Source organism: Pseudonaja textilis, chromosome Z (assembly GCF_049901715.1).
Source record: "Pseudonaja textilis isolate UNSWEBS1 chromosome Z, rPseTex1.2, whole genome shotgun sequence".
NCBI classification, from domain to species: domain Eukaryota; kingdom Metazoa; phylum Chordata; class Lepidosauria; order Squamata; family Elapidae; genus Pseudonaja; species Pseudonaja textilis.
Window position 1 is genome coordinate 1,927,496 of NC_142008.1, and position 15,133 is coordinate 1,942,628.

At 47.7% G+C, this 15,133-nt stretch overlaps 1 protein-coding gene across 3 annotated transcripts; it reads right to left on the reverse strand.

Moving 5' to 3' along the window:
• Positions 1-878: 878 nt before the first annotated feature.
• On the reverse strand, positions 879-15,133 carry JMJD4 (jumonji domain containing 4). Of its 3 annotated transcripts, none has more exons than XM_026722593.2 (7): positions 15,076-15,133; positions 9,851-10,521; positions 8,850-9,015; positions 7,749-7,874; positions 5,870-6,137; positions 4,363-4,509; positions 879-3,693 (listed from the first exon to the last, which is right to left on the reverse strand). In XM_026722593.2, exons 2-7 carry the CDS (start codon positions 10,113-10,115, stop codon positions 3,382-3,384), a joined length of 1,284 nt encoding a protein of 427 aa, XP_026578378.1. In that variant the 5' UTR covers positions 10,116-10,521; positions 15,076-15,133; the 3' UTR covers positions 879-3,381. The 3 variants fall into 3 exon arrangements, with proteins under 3 accessions (XP_026578378.1, XP_087773611.1, XP_087773612.1); XM_087917485.1 differs by having other exon boundaries at positions 9,851-10,998; positions 15,076-15,123; XM_087917486.1 differs by lacking the exon at positions 15,076-15,133 and adding an exon at positions 13,269-13,288.

A 15,133-nucleotide genomic window follows, 5' to 3' on the forward strand; every position in this document is an offset into this window, starting at 1 on the left:
TGTTTTCCTCCGCGGCCAACTTTTCTCGAGTACCAGGTAGATTATTTCCCAGCCATTAGAAACGCAACTCTATTTTTCCCCCTAATTCACTCCAGAAGAAATTCTGGCCTTTTGTAGAATTATTGACTTTTATATTAAAAAAACCAAAAATTAATAAACTACTTAACGTCTCCTCAATCCTAGTTTATGCAATATGTCAGATAAAGGTGATAACTGCAAAAAGACCTGCTGTATAAGAGACATTTTATTCTGGGGGCATTTTTGCACTGTGGGAACGAAAGGAGAGGAAAAACGGAAAGAGAAGGGAGGGAGGAACGACTGAGCGTGAGGAAAAAGGAAAAGAAGGAAGGGAAAGAGGGAGGGAGAAACTGAGTGTAAGAAAAAAAGAGAAAGGAAGAAAAACGGAGGAACTGAGAAAAAGAACGAGAGTAAGAAGGAAGGAAGGAGGAAAGAAAGGAGAAAGATGGAGAGAGGAAAGAAGGAGGGAAAAGGGACGGAGGAAAGGGAAAAGGGAGGAACTGAGTGTAATTAAAAGAATAAAAGGAGGAAAGGAAGAATGAAGGAAGGAGAGACAGGAAGAAAAGGACAGAGGAAGACAGGAAAGAGGAAGGGAAAGAGGAAGAAGGGAGGAAAAGCGGAAATTGAGTGCAAGAATGAAAAGTGTAAGAGCAAAGGAAGAAGGGAACAGAAAGAGGAAGAAGTAAGGACGCGGGGAGGGAGGAAAGACAGAAGGATGGCAATTCCAGGAGATGGAAGTCCACCCATCTTAAAGTCGCCACGGTTGAGTAACCACGGTTTACACACAAACTTCTTTTCGCCCTGCGGCATTTTCAGCCGCAGCTCAAGAGCGACCGATTGAAAAGACCAGAGAAAACAAGGATGTTTAATTCATTTATTGTCTCTTTTCTTTCTTTCTTTCAATGTGCAATTTTATCAAGATCTCCAGATACTCTGGCAAAAACTTGTGTGTGGGGGGGGGGGAGGTTGGGGTCCACTTTAAAGCAGGCTCCCGCCAGGAAAGGTAGAAGTGGACACTGAATGGGCTACAGCTAAGAGGAGGACCAGGCCCCAGGCAGTCCCTGTTCAGAAGGAAGCCCCTCTAGAGTTGGGGTGCTTCCTACAGACACCCCCAAAGGGGGTGTCAACATCCTAGGAGTAGCTTTTGAGCCCTTACGGCCTATGGACTAGTTAGGCTTAGCCATAGCGCCTAAGCTCGTATCTTATGTGGGGTCCTGGGTGGGTTTTCTCGCAGACGTTTCATGACCCAACTAGGTAACGTCATCAGGGCTGTACGGGGGAGGAGGTGGGTGGGATTGCGGTGGTGAAGAGGAGGAAAAAGAAGTGGAGGTGGTGGACAGTAGAGTCCTTGGTGCTGCTTTTGAGTTTGCTTGCTTGCTTTCTTGCACGTGTTTCGTGACCCAACTGGGTAACATCACCAGTGCTAGAAAGAAGGGGGATTTGCGGAGAGGAGGAGGAGGAGGAGGTCTGCGTGTGTGTGTGTGTGTGTGTCTTTGGTGTTCTCTGAGCCTGGGGGATTTCTTGCAGATGTTTCGTGACAGCCCCCCTCTTCCTTCTCCTCTCCACACACCCCTCTCCCTTCCAGCACTGATGATGTTACCCAACTGGTTCATGAAACACCCGGGTCAAAACAAGCAAGCTTAGAGAACACGAAGAATTCCAGTCCTTTTCCCCTCCTTCCAGACATGCAATTCCTTCCAGCCCTGATGATGTTGCCTAGTTGGGTCACGAAAGGTCTGCAAGAAAACCGGCCGGCTCAGAGGGCACCAAGGACACTATGGGTCATTCCTAAAATGTACATTAAATTTTGTGCTGTCTTTTTTTTTTTTTTTTTTCAAAGGAAGGACACACCCTTCCTCCAAGCAACCGTTGCGGGTTAACACACGGAGAGTTCAGCCTGTTTTCCCCATGTTTGAAGGACCACCTCCTCCAATCTCCAAGTGGCCCTCTTTCCTCTCCCCCGATCCCTGGCTTGAGCAGCCTCCGTGTTCGCTCATCACACCTGATCCAGGAGGAAGGGAGAACGTCGGGCCTCTGGAGGAAAAGTCCTTTGTTGCTCCAGGCCGAGCCTTTTGTTCCTCGGGGGGGTTGGACTAGAAGACCTCCAAGGCCCCTTGGTTCGATTCTAGGTTCTTTGTCCCCCTGGTTTCTTGAATTCGCCAGGGATTCCAGGAAATCTCAGTTTAAGAAAAACAAGAGAAGAAGAAGAAAGAAAAAACACACACGACAACCCTGGCTGATTCCGAAAGCGTCTTGAACTCAGAAGCAGAAAGGCAAGGCGAGAACCAGCCCTTGAAGCGGAAGAAACAAGCATGGCTTAGTAGGAAAAGAGGACCAGCGTGAGCCAGTTAAGACCCACCGCGACCTTCGTCCGATCCCTGAAAAGTTGATAGGCTGTGCCTGAGCTGAAAGTTCCTAATGGCGCTCTCGCATACGGGCCGCGCCAACCGAGGGGGGCCAAGAAATGGCTTCAAATACGCGAATTCCGCCCTCTCCCCTTTCCCTTTTCTCACGTCTTTACGGCTCTTTTCGGCCGGCCCAAAGAATCAAAGGAAGCAGAGGTGCTGAGAGTATAAGCTTCTATAGATAGATATATAGGTATTTATTCAGAATTAAGTTCTGTCGTGTTGGACGTGGCCGGATTTAAACGAAATAACTTGTAAGTACTGTAGTTCTATTCTGGAGGAAGAGAGTTTTCGGGGGAGCAAACGGATTATAACTCCCCACATCCCTCCAATTTGACCCGTTGCTTTTCAGCAATGTTCCTTAACCTATCCTCTTTAAATTGCCTACTTCAGGGGTCTTCAAACTTGGCGACTTTAAGACTCGTGGACTTCCAACTCCCAGAGTTGAAGTCCACAAGTCTTAAAGTTGCCAAGGTTGGAGACCCCTGGCCTAATTCAGCCCCTAAAGTCATCTACAACTAGCGGAATACAGGTAGTCCTTGACTTACAAAGGTTCATTTAGCGACCGTTCAAGTGGCTTGTGACCTTTTTTTTTTACACTTAACGACCGTTGCAGCATTGCGATCAAAATCCGGACACTTGGCAACTGTCTCATATTTACGATGGTTGCGGTGTCCCGGGGTCGGGTGATCCAACCGGACAACTAAATTATCAGCTGCAGGATTCACTTAACAAGAAAGGTTGCAAAATGGTGATGAAGTCATTTAAAATTTGTCTCAGTTAGCAACGGAAGTTTTGGGCTCAGCCGTGGTCGTAAGTCGAGGACTACCTTTAAAACTTACAGGGATTCCTTACAGGGGCGATTGAAAGGAGGGGGGGGAAAGAGGATAATACTTGCATGCAGCCATCTTGCAAAGGAAAGGCCGTTTGCAGACCGAAAGCGCTCGCCGGGGGGGCTTCAGAGGAGGGCCGTGTCGATCGCGGCCTTCAGGCGGTGCAGGAGAGCCTGCGGGCAGGGCGAGAGGGCTTCGGGCTTGAGCTTCTTGAATTCTTCGTTGGCGTTCAAGGAGGCCAAGACTTTTGCGGTCCTTTTGAGGTCGAACACCGCGTGGAGCATCCCCAGGCTGGAGAGGGCGGCCCTGGATGAGCGCTTGGAGGCGTCATCTTCGGAGTGGTGGTGCTCCAGCACGAAGATGCGGTTTTCCGCAATGATCTTCAGGAAGTTGTAGAATTCTTTGTAGTCGATGCCCGTGTAGGACTTCATCAGCACCTGGGGAGGAAGGAGGAGAGGAGAGGCTGAGGTCTAGAATTGAAAAAAAAATTAAAAAATAAGGGACGTTGAACAAGGCTGAGCTGAAACGAGACAGTTTTCAGGCTCTTCTGTTAGGAATCTGTCCAACAATTAGTTGGGCTGGCAATATATAAACCAACAATATATGTTTGTGGCTTTAAGACAAAATCACGACTAGTATTCCGACTAGTTGTGCTGCAAGTTGCCCCAAGAGGGAGCTAGAAATCACGGCTTGCTCTCTCTGACGTTCTGTCTCTCTGACATTCTGTTGCTATCTAAGGTTCTCTGTTGTGCTTATACTTTGACATTTTTGTTTACTGTAAATGACAAAGGCAACCGGTAAGAAGACTTTGTAATTGGATATTCTTTGGACTGTTAAACGTTTATGACCAGGACCATTGTGCTATTTCTTAGAGTAAACTTTAGCTCAATTTACTGTATCTGTGTGGCTGGATCATTATTCATAACTACTCTCATAAACGTTTCCATGTGCATATCCTTGTTCCTCAAGGGTTATTCTGTACACATCATAACATCTTCCCTCACGCCGAGAGGCTATAGCAGCTCTGGTCTCCCACTCAGGTTTTACTCAAAAGTATCCACCTGCACTCCTGGTGAAACGCGGAAGCTTCCCAGGTGTGTTTTTACCTGGCATTGCAGGTGCCAGTCTTCCATGCTCTCTTTCCATTCTTTGATCTCCCGCTGGACGGCGGCGAGTTCGTCCTGGAGGAAGCTCCACATGATGGCCACGTTGCATCCGTTCACCCAGTTGTGGTTGATGGAGATGGTATCTTCCTGGGGGGAGGGAGGCAGGAAACGGGGAACGTTTATCCCTCCCACCTAGGACACCTCTGTGTGTGTGTGTGTGTGTGTGTGTGTGTGTGTGTGTGTGTGTGTGTGTTACTATTGGTTTCCTCCTAGCCTAAGGGATGGAATTCCTTGGGAGAACTAAAGTGGGATCCAGGACGAAAATTCTGTTCACAGGTCCATCAACAGTCAAATATTTCACCGTAGAGAAAAGGATTAGGTAGTTGGTTTAAAAGAATTCAACTCAAACTGTGGATCAGGTATCTTAAGAAGACAGGGAGTTGTGGGGGATCAAGCTGGAAATTTAGGACTGAAGCTTTGGCATAAAAGGGTGACTTTCGGCCAAGGACCAGGAGACAAGGAGTTTTAGTCCTCCCAGAGGAATACCAAAGGTTGGCTGGGTGACGTTGGACCAAGTCTCGCAGACAGTTTCCTGGTGACCCACCATCTCCTGGTGATTGAAGCGAAGTCACCCATCTGGCTTCTGTACCTAAGGCCAGACTAGAAGTCACTGTCCCCCAATGACTGGCTGAAAGTTACCCAACTGGCTTTCAGGCCTTAGGTCCCGGGGGCAGGGAAACTTGGCTCGTCTATCACTGATGGACTTCAACTCTCAGAATTCCTGAGTGAGGCATAAAAGGTTCCCCATCCCTGGCCTGCTGGCTTTTCAGTGGTGGGGGAAATCCATTTTTTACTTAAGTGGGACTTTAATATACAAATGTAGGACAGCCCCATTCAAGTCAAAAATGGGTTTCCCACAACTGAAAAACCAGTAGGCCAGGGATGGGGAACCTTTATGCCTCACTCAGGAATTCTGGGAGTTAAAATCCATCAGTGATAGACGAGCCAAGTTTCCCTACCCCTGCGTTAGGAGGAACTAGAACTCACTGTCTCCTAGTGACTGACCCAGTCACCCAACTGGCTTTTTTGCCCGAGGCTGGACTATGGGTAAGAACTCCTGTTTCCCCAGTTTCTAGCCTGGTGCCTTAGCCACTAAGCCACAAACTGGCTCTCTTGCTTTTGCTTATATCAAGGTAAAGACGCCCAGAATCTTTTGGCGTGCAAACTGAGGCTTGTGAACTCAGTGGCGACATCCTCCTCTTGGAGGCGCTAGAACAGGGCTGTCAAACTGGCAGCCTGGATGCCTCATGCATTGGCCATGCCCGGTTTAACGAAGGAGGGAAAAGTCACCACATGTGCCGTGACAACGCGGGGTTGACACCCCTGCCCTAGAAGGAAAAGGCATTGCTACCAAAAGACGCTGGCAGCAGCAGCAGAACCTACTCTGCGTCTGTTTGTGCGTGTGTGTGTGTGTGTGCAAAGCTTGTGGTTTTCGGAAGATTCTCACCAGATTGTAAACCTGATGGTGCCAACCGCTCGGGATGAAGACGATCTCGCCAGCTTCCTGTATGATTTCGACCGGAGGGCTGCTCTGAGCGTAGCGAGGATACAGGGAGCCGTTCTTCAGGTCGGGAGCAGTGATGTCGAACGGCAGGTGACCATGGTGGTCTTTCAGAAACTCTTCTTGGCCTGGGGGGAAAACCAGCCATTTCTTTTTGCCGCAGATGTTGGCTGACCAGCTGTAAGAGCGGAAGACGTCGGCGTGGAAGGGTGTCCTGGCAGGAAAGGGAAGAGGCAGGCAGGTGAGGAGGGAGGAGGAGACAAGTGAATAAGAGCTGGTGTGTCTCAGTAGCTGGGGATTGAATTCTACCTTCTAAAGGCAGAGTTGTAGACCCTGCAGAGTAGAAATAGGGTTCGGCTTTGGGGCTGCCAGGGGCTTAGAGGCTGCCAGGGGCTTAGAGGTTGGACAGAGGGTGTTTCGGGAGTAGATTAACCTCTGATAGTGTACAGCTCAAGGTTGGCTATTTGGAGAGGAGCGGACTTTAACTCTTCAAAATTCCCCAGCCAGCATGCTGAGAATTGTTGAGGTTGGGAAATTGTGATCTAGTGCAATTTTCTGAACTCCGAATGGGAGATGGGGCGAGATACAGAAGGAGAAGAAGAGAGGAAAGGAAGAGAGAAGACAGAAAATGCGGAAAAGATGGAGAAGATAAGACAACGAGGAGGAGGAGAAGATGGAGGAGGAGATGGGGAAGATAGAGAAAGAGAAGATGGACAACGAGGAGGAGGAGAAGATGGAGGAGGAGATGGGGAAGATAGACAAAGAGGAGATGGACAACGAGGAGGAGGAGAAGATGGAGGAGGAGATGGAGAAGATAGAGAAAGATGGACAACGAGGAGGAGGTGATGGAGAGAAAAAGATGGAGAAGGAGAAGATAGACAAAGAGGAGAAGACGATAATGATTAAAAGATGAACAATGAGGAGGAGATGGAGGAAGACAACGAGAACATGCAGGGAGAAGAGATATATGGAGGAGAAGAGAAGAGGAGGTGAAGGAGGATGGATATGGAGGAAAAGATACGACAAAGAGGAGAAGGTCGTCAATGAGAAGATATACAATGAGAAGATGAAGAAGGAAAAAGATGTAGGAGGAGAAGATATACACAGAGGAGAAGATAATGAGGATGAAAAGATGGACAATGAGGAGGGAGAAGATGGAGGTGACAATGAGGAGAACATGAAGAAGGAGAAGATGGATATGAAGGAAAAAACAGACAATGAGGAGAAGATCGTCAATGAAAAGACAGACAATGAAGTGGAGAACATGAAGAGGATGGAAAAGATAGACAAAGAGGAGCAGATGGACAGTGAGGAGAAGAAGGAGAACGTGAAGGAGGAGGAGAAACAGTAAGAAGAAGACAGACAACGAGGAAGAGAAGGCAGAGGAGGAGGAAGAGAAGCTACTTCTAGGGTGGGCAGGCTGGTTGGGGAATTGTGGGATTTGAAATGAAGTGGCCAAGGTTGAGAGACCTTGAACTGGTGTTTATCTTCAGTAGAGCGGTGACCTGTGATGGTTTCAAGCGGCCAAACTTTTCACTCAGAAATGTTGGTGTTGAGGGCAGTCCCTTTGGGGATTTGTAAACTAGATTTATGGGATGATCACCGACCTGGATGACTGAGGGTCTCCGTGGACACTCAGTTACAGGGTGGAGGGGGAGGCACCATTGGAAGGAGCCTTGAAGGACCAGGTTGGGTGAGAATACCCTGCAGAAAACCTATCTAGGTGGCTCACCGAGGATTAACTACAACAATGGGATATCATCACAGCTATTATAAACAAACAATTCCCCCCACCGAAAATACAATCAGGAGTTGGTTCAGTTACCATGAGCCTTTAGGTCCCATGTAGACAAACCGGTAGTCATCCACAGCGATGGCTTCCCAATATTCATTCAACCAATCAGAGGAGAAGTAGATCGGCGTGGTGTAGACTTCCTGATCCGGAAATGTCCTTAAAGAAACAAGGATGATGACAGCATTTTGAAAAAGCGTAACGAAGGGCAGAAGATGGTTTTAATAACTTGGGAGGGCGATCCACCCAAACAGGTACAGGAAGTCCTCGACTTACAACCACAACTGAGCCCAAATATTTCCGTTGCTAAGCAGGGCAATTGTAAAGTGAGAATTGCCCCATTTTACGGCCTTTCCGGTTGTTAGGGGGAACCACTGCGGTTGTTAAGTTAGTAACACGGTTGATAATTGAATCTGGCTTCCCTGTTGACTTTGCTGGCCAGAAGGTCAAAAAAAGAGGATCCAGTGACCCCCCCCCCCGGGGACGCTGCAACCGTCACAAATACGAGTTTGGTTGTCAAGCATCCAAATTTTGATCCCAGAAGTCAGCTGGGAAGGACGTAAACGACGGCCATGCCACCCTGGGAGGCTCCCTCTGTCTTAAATACCACGCCGTGTGCCAAGCTGACCGCCTGATTGTGAGAGGACGCTGCATGGGTCGTAAGAGCGAGGACCGGCTCTAAGTCAGGGTTTTTTTTTTTTCTTTCATGGAACTTTGTCACTAAACAAACGGTTGCAAGTCGAGGACTGCCCCGTACGAGGAAGCACGCAGCCCAACCGTGGTGGAACTCGAGCGGCTGCAAATCGTAGGAGAAAAAGAAGAAAATAATAATAAAAACAAGGCATTCCGCACACTCAGGAGGGAAAAACGACGGCGGGTGATTGGGTTCGTGACGAGAGAGAGAGAGAGAGAGGTGCAAATTAAACACGATTCCTGCAGTTTCAGGAGGGAATTCATGCTGTGGGTTCCTGACGAGAGAGAGAGGTGCAAATTAAAGGCGATTCCTTCCGGGCAGGTGGCGTCAGGAGCACCTGAGGGAAGCTTTCCAAAAAAAAAACCCGACAACCCCAAACCCCACCAGCCGAGGGGATTTAGCGGCATGCCGACAATCTCTGGGCGAGAGCCGTGGCTTACCTTTGCAGGTGCCAATCCTTGAGGTAAAGGCATCCGCGGGCAGAGCGATAGCTTTTTTTAATGTGTTCCTTCCAATAGCTTATGTACTCCTTGAGCTTAAGGTGTTCCTTTGGGTTACAATTGTACTCCTTGACATCGCAGTTGGCCACGGGGACTACAGCCTCGCCTGCAACATAAACTCTTTCAGCCCACGGGGTTGGATCCTTCGCTGTTTCCTGGCCTCGCTCCGGGGATAGGGGCTGAAGGGTCAAACTGTGGAGGGATCTGGGTCTAGGGGGACCCCAGGAGGGCGCGCCTGAGCGGCTGCCCCCTGGAAAGGCGCCCTCTCTCCTTTTCTGAGTGCTGGGGAGAGGAAAGAGGGAGGGAGGAAGACAGGGAAGGAGAGACAGAGACAGGGAAGGGGAGGGGGAAGGAAAGAAGGACGGAGAGGAGAGGAAGGGGAGGCAGGATTGGAGGAAATGGAGCAACAGAGGAGAGACCAGAGACGAGAGGAAAAAATGAGAATAAAGGAGGGAAGGAGAGGAAAGGAGAAGAGAGGGAGGAGAGGAAGAGATGGAGAAAGAGGAGAGGTAAGAGGAAAGGAGGAAGGAGAGGAAAAGAGAAAGGGAGGAAGAGAGGAAACAAGAGAAGAAGAGGGAGGAGAGGAGAGAGGAAAAGAGAAAGGGAGGAATAGGAGAGAAGACAGGGACTTTACCTCCCACTATTCTCCTGCCAGAAATTCTGGATTTCCCCACCTACATCTTAAAGTAACTAAGACTGAGATATATGCTCTATCCTTAGCCATTCACTCTCTTGGAAAGGAGGAGGAGGAGGAGGAGGATGGGCTTCTAATTTTACGGCTACCCTGAAATTGCTGGAGCATCTTCCAAGTCGGCCCCCAGATTTTCAACCAGGTGGGCAGGACCTGCGGCCTGTGGCAAAATCAAGAACCGCGCCCGTCCACCTCTCGAGAAAAAGCCGGGGTTACGGCCATTTCTTCTCGAACGGAAAGGGAGGCTTACCGAAGGTTCGCAGGAGATAATCCAGGTTGGGTTTCCCGTCCGGCGTGACCCACTTCCTCCGGCTGGCCCAGCCCTCCGTGAACTTGGCGGAGAAGACGCAAGGGTCGTTGGGGATCAAGTAATCCTTGAAAAAATCCGCGTAGGTGAACGTCTCCGGCTTCTCGATGTAGTCCACATGGTTGTGAGGCTGGCAGGCGGCGCCCCGCGTCGGGCCGCTGTAGTCGCGGAAAAACTTCGTGGCACACGCGAAAGTCTCCCTGTCCATTCAGGCGAGGACAGATGCAAGGAGACTAATCCCTGTGTGAAGTCACCGGACTGGGCTCGCCAGAAATATTTTATTTTTAATTTTTTTAAAAAAGGGAGGAGTCCGGGAGGAGAGCAAAAAAGGAAGGGAAAAAAAAAATCAGGAACAGCAAAAGGGGTAGAAAACAGAAGTCCAATTCCAGACCTTGCTGGAAAACCGTCCCATTGGGCTCGTGCGAGGAAGGGCTCAAATATTCTTTGCCGTTCGGGCTTCTTGAGGGCTAGAACACTTGAGAGGCGGATGGGTAGCCCATGGGCTATTTCGAGCGGAGGGTTTTCTTTTCAGAGCCGGAGCAAAGAGCGGGATAACTTGGTTCTCTTTTCTCTTTGGCATTTCATGGAGACCAGAGGCCAAGGAGGTGGTCTTCCTAGGGACAAGCAACAGAACCATCGTTTTCACACCATTTTATCGAAGGGTCGGCTTAGGCACACTCACCGTTTCACGGTCTGGCGGCATGGGGAAGAAAAGCGGGGAATTATAATTTCTAGGCCACCCTAGAAATACAGGTAGCCCTCAATTTATGACCACAACTGATAGGTATGTTGCTTAGTGAGACATTTGTTTAAGTGAATTCCAATCCATTTTACGACCTTTCAATCGCCGCAGTTGTTAAATTAGTCATACAATTGTTGGGCTTCCCTTGTCGACTTTGATTGTCAGAAGGTCGCAAAAGGCGATCACGTGAACCTGGGACACTGCGACCGTCATAAATGCGAGTCTGTCTGCCAAACATCTGATTTTTAGTCCTGACTGTAGGGATGTCGCAACGGTCGTAAGTGTGGAAAAACTGTCACAAGTCACTTTTTTCAGTGGTGTTGTAACTTTGAACTGTTGTAAGTTGAAACTAGACACACAGACACACACACCAATGTATAAACTAGATGTAATTTTAAAGTTTATTTAATAATTATTAAATTTTGATATTTATTAAATTATTTCCCGAATTTATTCATTGCCCTGAATTTATTTATACCCCAAATTAAGGGATCACAGGGTCATAAAAAGAGAGCATATTAAATTTCTATAATGTCCACCTTAATAGAGTCTAAGTGATTCTATAAATAACTTTATTAAGATTTCAAACACGATCCTTTTAGATTTGCCATCCATCTTGCCTTGATTATGACCACAACTGAGCCCAAAATTTATCTTGCCCAAAATGTGATCATGTGACCGGGCAGTTTTCATTGTAACTTTGAATGTGGGTCATAAGTAGGGGCTTTGGGGGTCTGTCGTAACTTTAAACAGCTGCTAAGCACCTGGTCATAAGTTGAGGACTACCTGAATGGGAAGATGAATAATAGGTCAAGATTGTACAGATCCCTCATTCTCTACAGATGAAACGGATGGAAACGGACGCCCCGCAGGGATGAAGATTTATCCTGAGCAAAGTCTCTGACATTTTCTTTCTTAAAAGCAACTCTGAGAATCTCAAAAAGGAGAATTTAAATGGGTTACCGAACACAAGACGCTTTCTTCAAAGGAGCAGGGGGGGATCATTCTGTTCCCTTAGGCGCTGCCAATGGTGCAAATACAGCAAAACGTGTTACATTTAGGCAAGAAAAACCAAATGCACAGGTACAGAATAGATGGTACCTGGCTCAACAGCAGTAACTGCCAGAGGGATCTTGGTGGACGATCCCTTAAATATGAGCCAGCCGTGTGCGGCTTTAATCCTAGGCTGCTTTAAGAGGGATAGATAGAATCAAGATCCTGTTTAGTGTTCGTACCGCTTTATAAGGCCTTGGTAAGGCCACCCTTGGAATACTACATCGAGTTTTGGTTGCCACGATGTAAAAAAGATGTTGAGACTCTGGAAAGAGTGCAGAGAAGAGCAACAAAAGAATAATTAGGGGACTGGAGGCTAAAACATACACAGAATGGTTGCTGGAATTGGGTATGAAAAGATGGACTAGGGGAGCAACCTAGAATTAAGAGAAGAAATTTCATGACAGTTAGGATAATTAATCAGTGGAACAACCAGAAAATGTGGGCGCTTTATCACTGGAGGTTTTTAAGAAGAGATTGGACAACCATTTGTCTGTAATGGTACAGAGTCTGCTGTTTGAGCAGAGGGGCTGGACTAGAAGATCTTCAAGGTCCCCTCCTTCTCTGTATTCTTTTTTAAATATCTGCTTTACCAGACCTGCTTCTTCTTCTTTTTTTAATCCAAAGGTATTCTCTGGTCTTTGCAAACTTCTCTTTGCAAATGGGAGGAAGGGGGTCTTTAAATTTTACTTCTGATGTAGTACGCTCCTGATCTGAGTGCTTCTCATTCCACAAGGTATCAATGCTTTGAAAAAGAGATTAAAAACTTGTCCTAGAGCCAAACAATGCCCGTTTCGGCTGCAAGATAAATTGAACCAACTGCTGGCGCATTCGCTTTGCAAGCAGTGGCCTCAAACTGTCAATCATATAGGAACGAAAATTCCATAAATCCAAAGAAGAGAGGATTTGTCCTGAAATGAACAGCCAACCTCACACCTGGAAATGAACACACAAATTGGCAGTGGGAACACACAAAAGATGACACACACAAACACACACACACATACTCCCACTGCCAATTTGCTGGCCTCATTGTGGCTGTCATTCCAGCAGGGTGCCATAACCATAAAAAACTAGAATTAATCATGGCAGAGACATTCATTTGCAACGTGACCTCAAGTCATCCCTTCTTTGGACCGATGCTGAGATTTTAAAATTCTTTTATAATGGCAGAATTATAATGCGTCCATTTCTATCACTTTCACCTAAATAAAATGAGGGATCTGTACAATCTTGACCTGTTCATCAGTCTTCCCATTCAAGTCGTCCTCAACTTGCAACTGGGTGCTAAGCAGCCGTTTGAAGTTACAACAGACGCCCCAAAGAACCTACTTACGACCCACATTCAAAGTTACAATGAAACACACACGGTCAGGGGATCACATTTTGGGCATGTGGCACACATTAGTCATTTGCAGCACACGGCATTCATGTGATGCTACCGTAATTTACGTTTTTGCCAGAAACTGACATTTAGGTAGTCCTTGACTTACAACAGTTCACTTAGGGACTGTTCAAAGTTACAATGGCACTGAAAAAAGTGACTGAGGATGTTTTCACACTTACAGCCATTGCAGCATCCTCCATGGTCACGATCAAAATTCGGATGCTTGGTAACTGGTTCATAGTTGTGACAGTGGCTGTGTCCCAGGATCAGATAATTCCATTTTGGGACCTTCTGACAAGCAAAGTCAATGGGGAAGCCAGATTCACTTAATAATTGTGCGATAAACTTAACATTCACTTAACAATTCACTTGCCACAACTGTGGCAAGAAAAGCCGTAAAATGTGCCAAAACTCATTTAACGAATGTTTCACTCAGCAACATAAATCTGAGGCTCAATTGTGGTCAGACGTCGATTACATTACAAACCCTATTTACATGAATTACATTACAAAGCCTATTTACATATTTTGTTTTAATCGTCCCTTTTTAATATATAATTCCAGGTGTGCAAACTTCATTAATACAGTACAGCTATTTCCTATTTTCCCCATCACAACAACCCTGCAAGGTGGGCTGGGTTGAGAGAGATAACTCACCCCTTTGAAACTTGACTAATTATACTCACCTTCCCAATATTTCAATTGTTTTTTGGATTTCAGTTTTTAACTAAGGGCAAAACCTTTAAGAAGATTACTTATCAGGAAATAATTATTAAACCTTCTGCAGTTTTTAAAACTTTTAGCAGAAACAAATAAACATCAATCTATAGCAGTGGTTGCCAACCAGTGGGCCATGGTGGTCCATGAGAAAATGTTGGTGGTCTGCAGAGAAATATCCCCCCCAAAGCGATTAATCCAGGCTGTGTGGGAACACAAGGCTTGCATCACTTGCTTGCGAACAACACAAGGTAGTGAGGGGAGGGGGGAAGGGCGGAGGGGGGGAACTTGCCCCACCTGCCCCACGCATCTGGCCTGGCCACCGGGCTGCTTCTTTCCGCTTCTTTCTTCTTCTGCTTTTGGCTGCACGCAAGGAAAGCAGCCGAAGTCTTTCTTTCTCTCCCCCAAACTCCACCAGAAATGAGTCTTTGGGACCCTGCGAGGCCTCCTGCTCCAAGAGGCTGCACCGGCAAAGACTCATTTCTAGCGGAGTTTGGGGGAGAGAAAGAGAGACTTTTGCGGCTTCTGCTGTTTTCCTTGCGTGGAGCCAAAAGTCTCTCTCTTTCTCTCCCCCTGAGAACGGAGCTGGAGACGGTATCCTGCGATCCCAAATAAAGAACGATCAATCGGTAGGAAAACGGGGTGGGGAATTTTCCTGCAGACATTTTGGGGGGATTTTCCCAGGTTCTCTAATCCACGGGATTTAAAATGATGAGTTTGGTGGTCCCTGAAGTCCAAAAGGTTGGCGGACCCCCTGATCTATAAATACTGCAGGGTGCAAATCTGTAGATGGCTTGTGGGCAAAGGACCTGCAGCCTAACGGCCAGAAGAGTGGAAGATGGGAATTGTAGTCAACGGCTTTCCAGGCTTAGGACAGAACTGAAATCTAACGGCTGAGGGGAGATGGGAATTGTAGTCGATTACTTTCTGGATTGAGGGCATAGGCTGTCCAATGGCCACAGAGAGATAGGAATTGTAGTCCAGGGGTTCGCTTGGGGAATAGAGCCCCCCCGCCCTGACGATGGCGGCTGGGAATGACGGGATCTCTGATGCGAGAGAGAGAGATGGGGATGATGGGACCCGTAATCCAATCCTTCACCTCCAAGCGCAGAACGCCTGAAAAGAGGCTCCCCGCAGCTCCCCGGAGGCCCTTCCTCAGTTTACCCTCCATTTACCCCACTTCGTCTTCCTTTTAGCTCCCCCCGCCGCCCCCTCAACAAAAATCCCATAGCCACGCGCATGCGTAAACCTTCCCACCCCACGACTAACCCGGCCGCCGCTGCCGCCGCCGTTCCTTCTTCCGCCCCCTCGGAGGACGCGCCCAAAT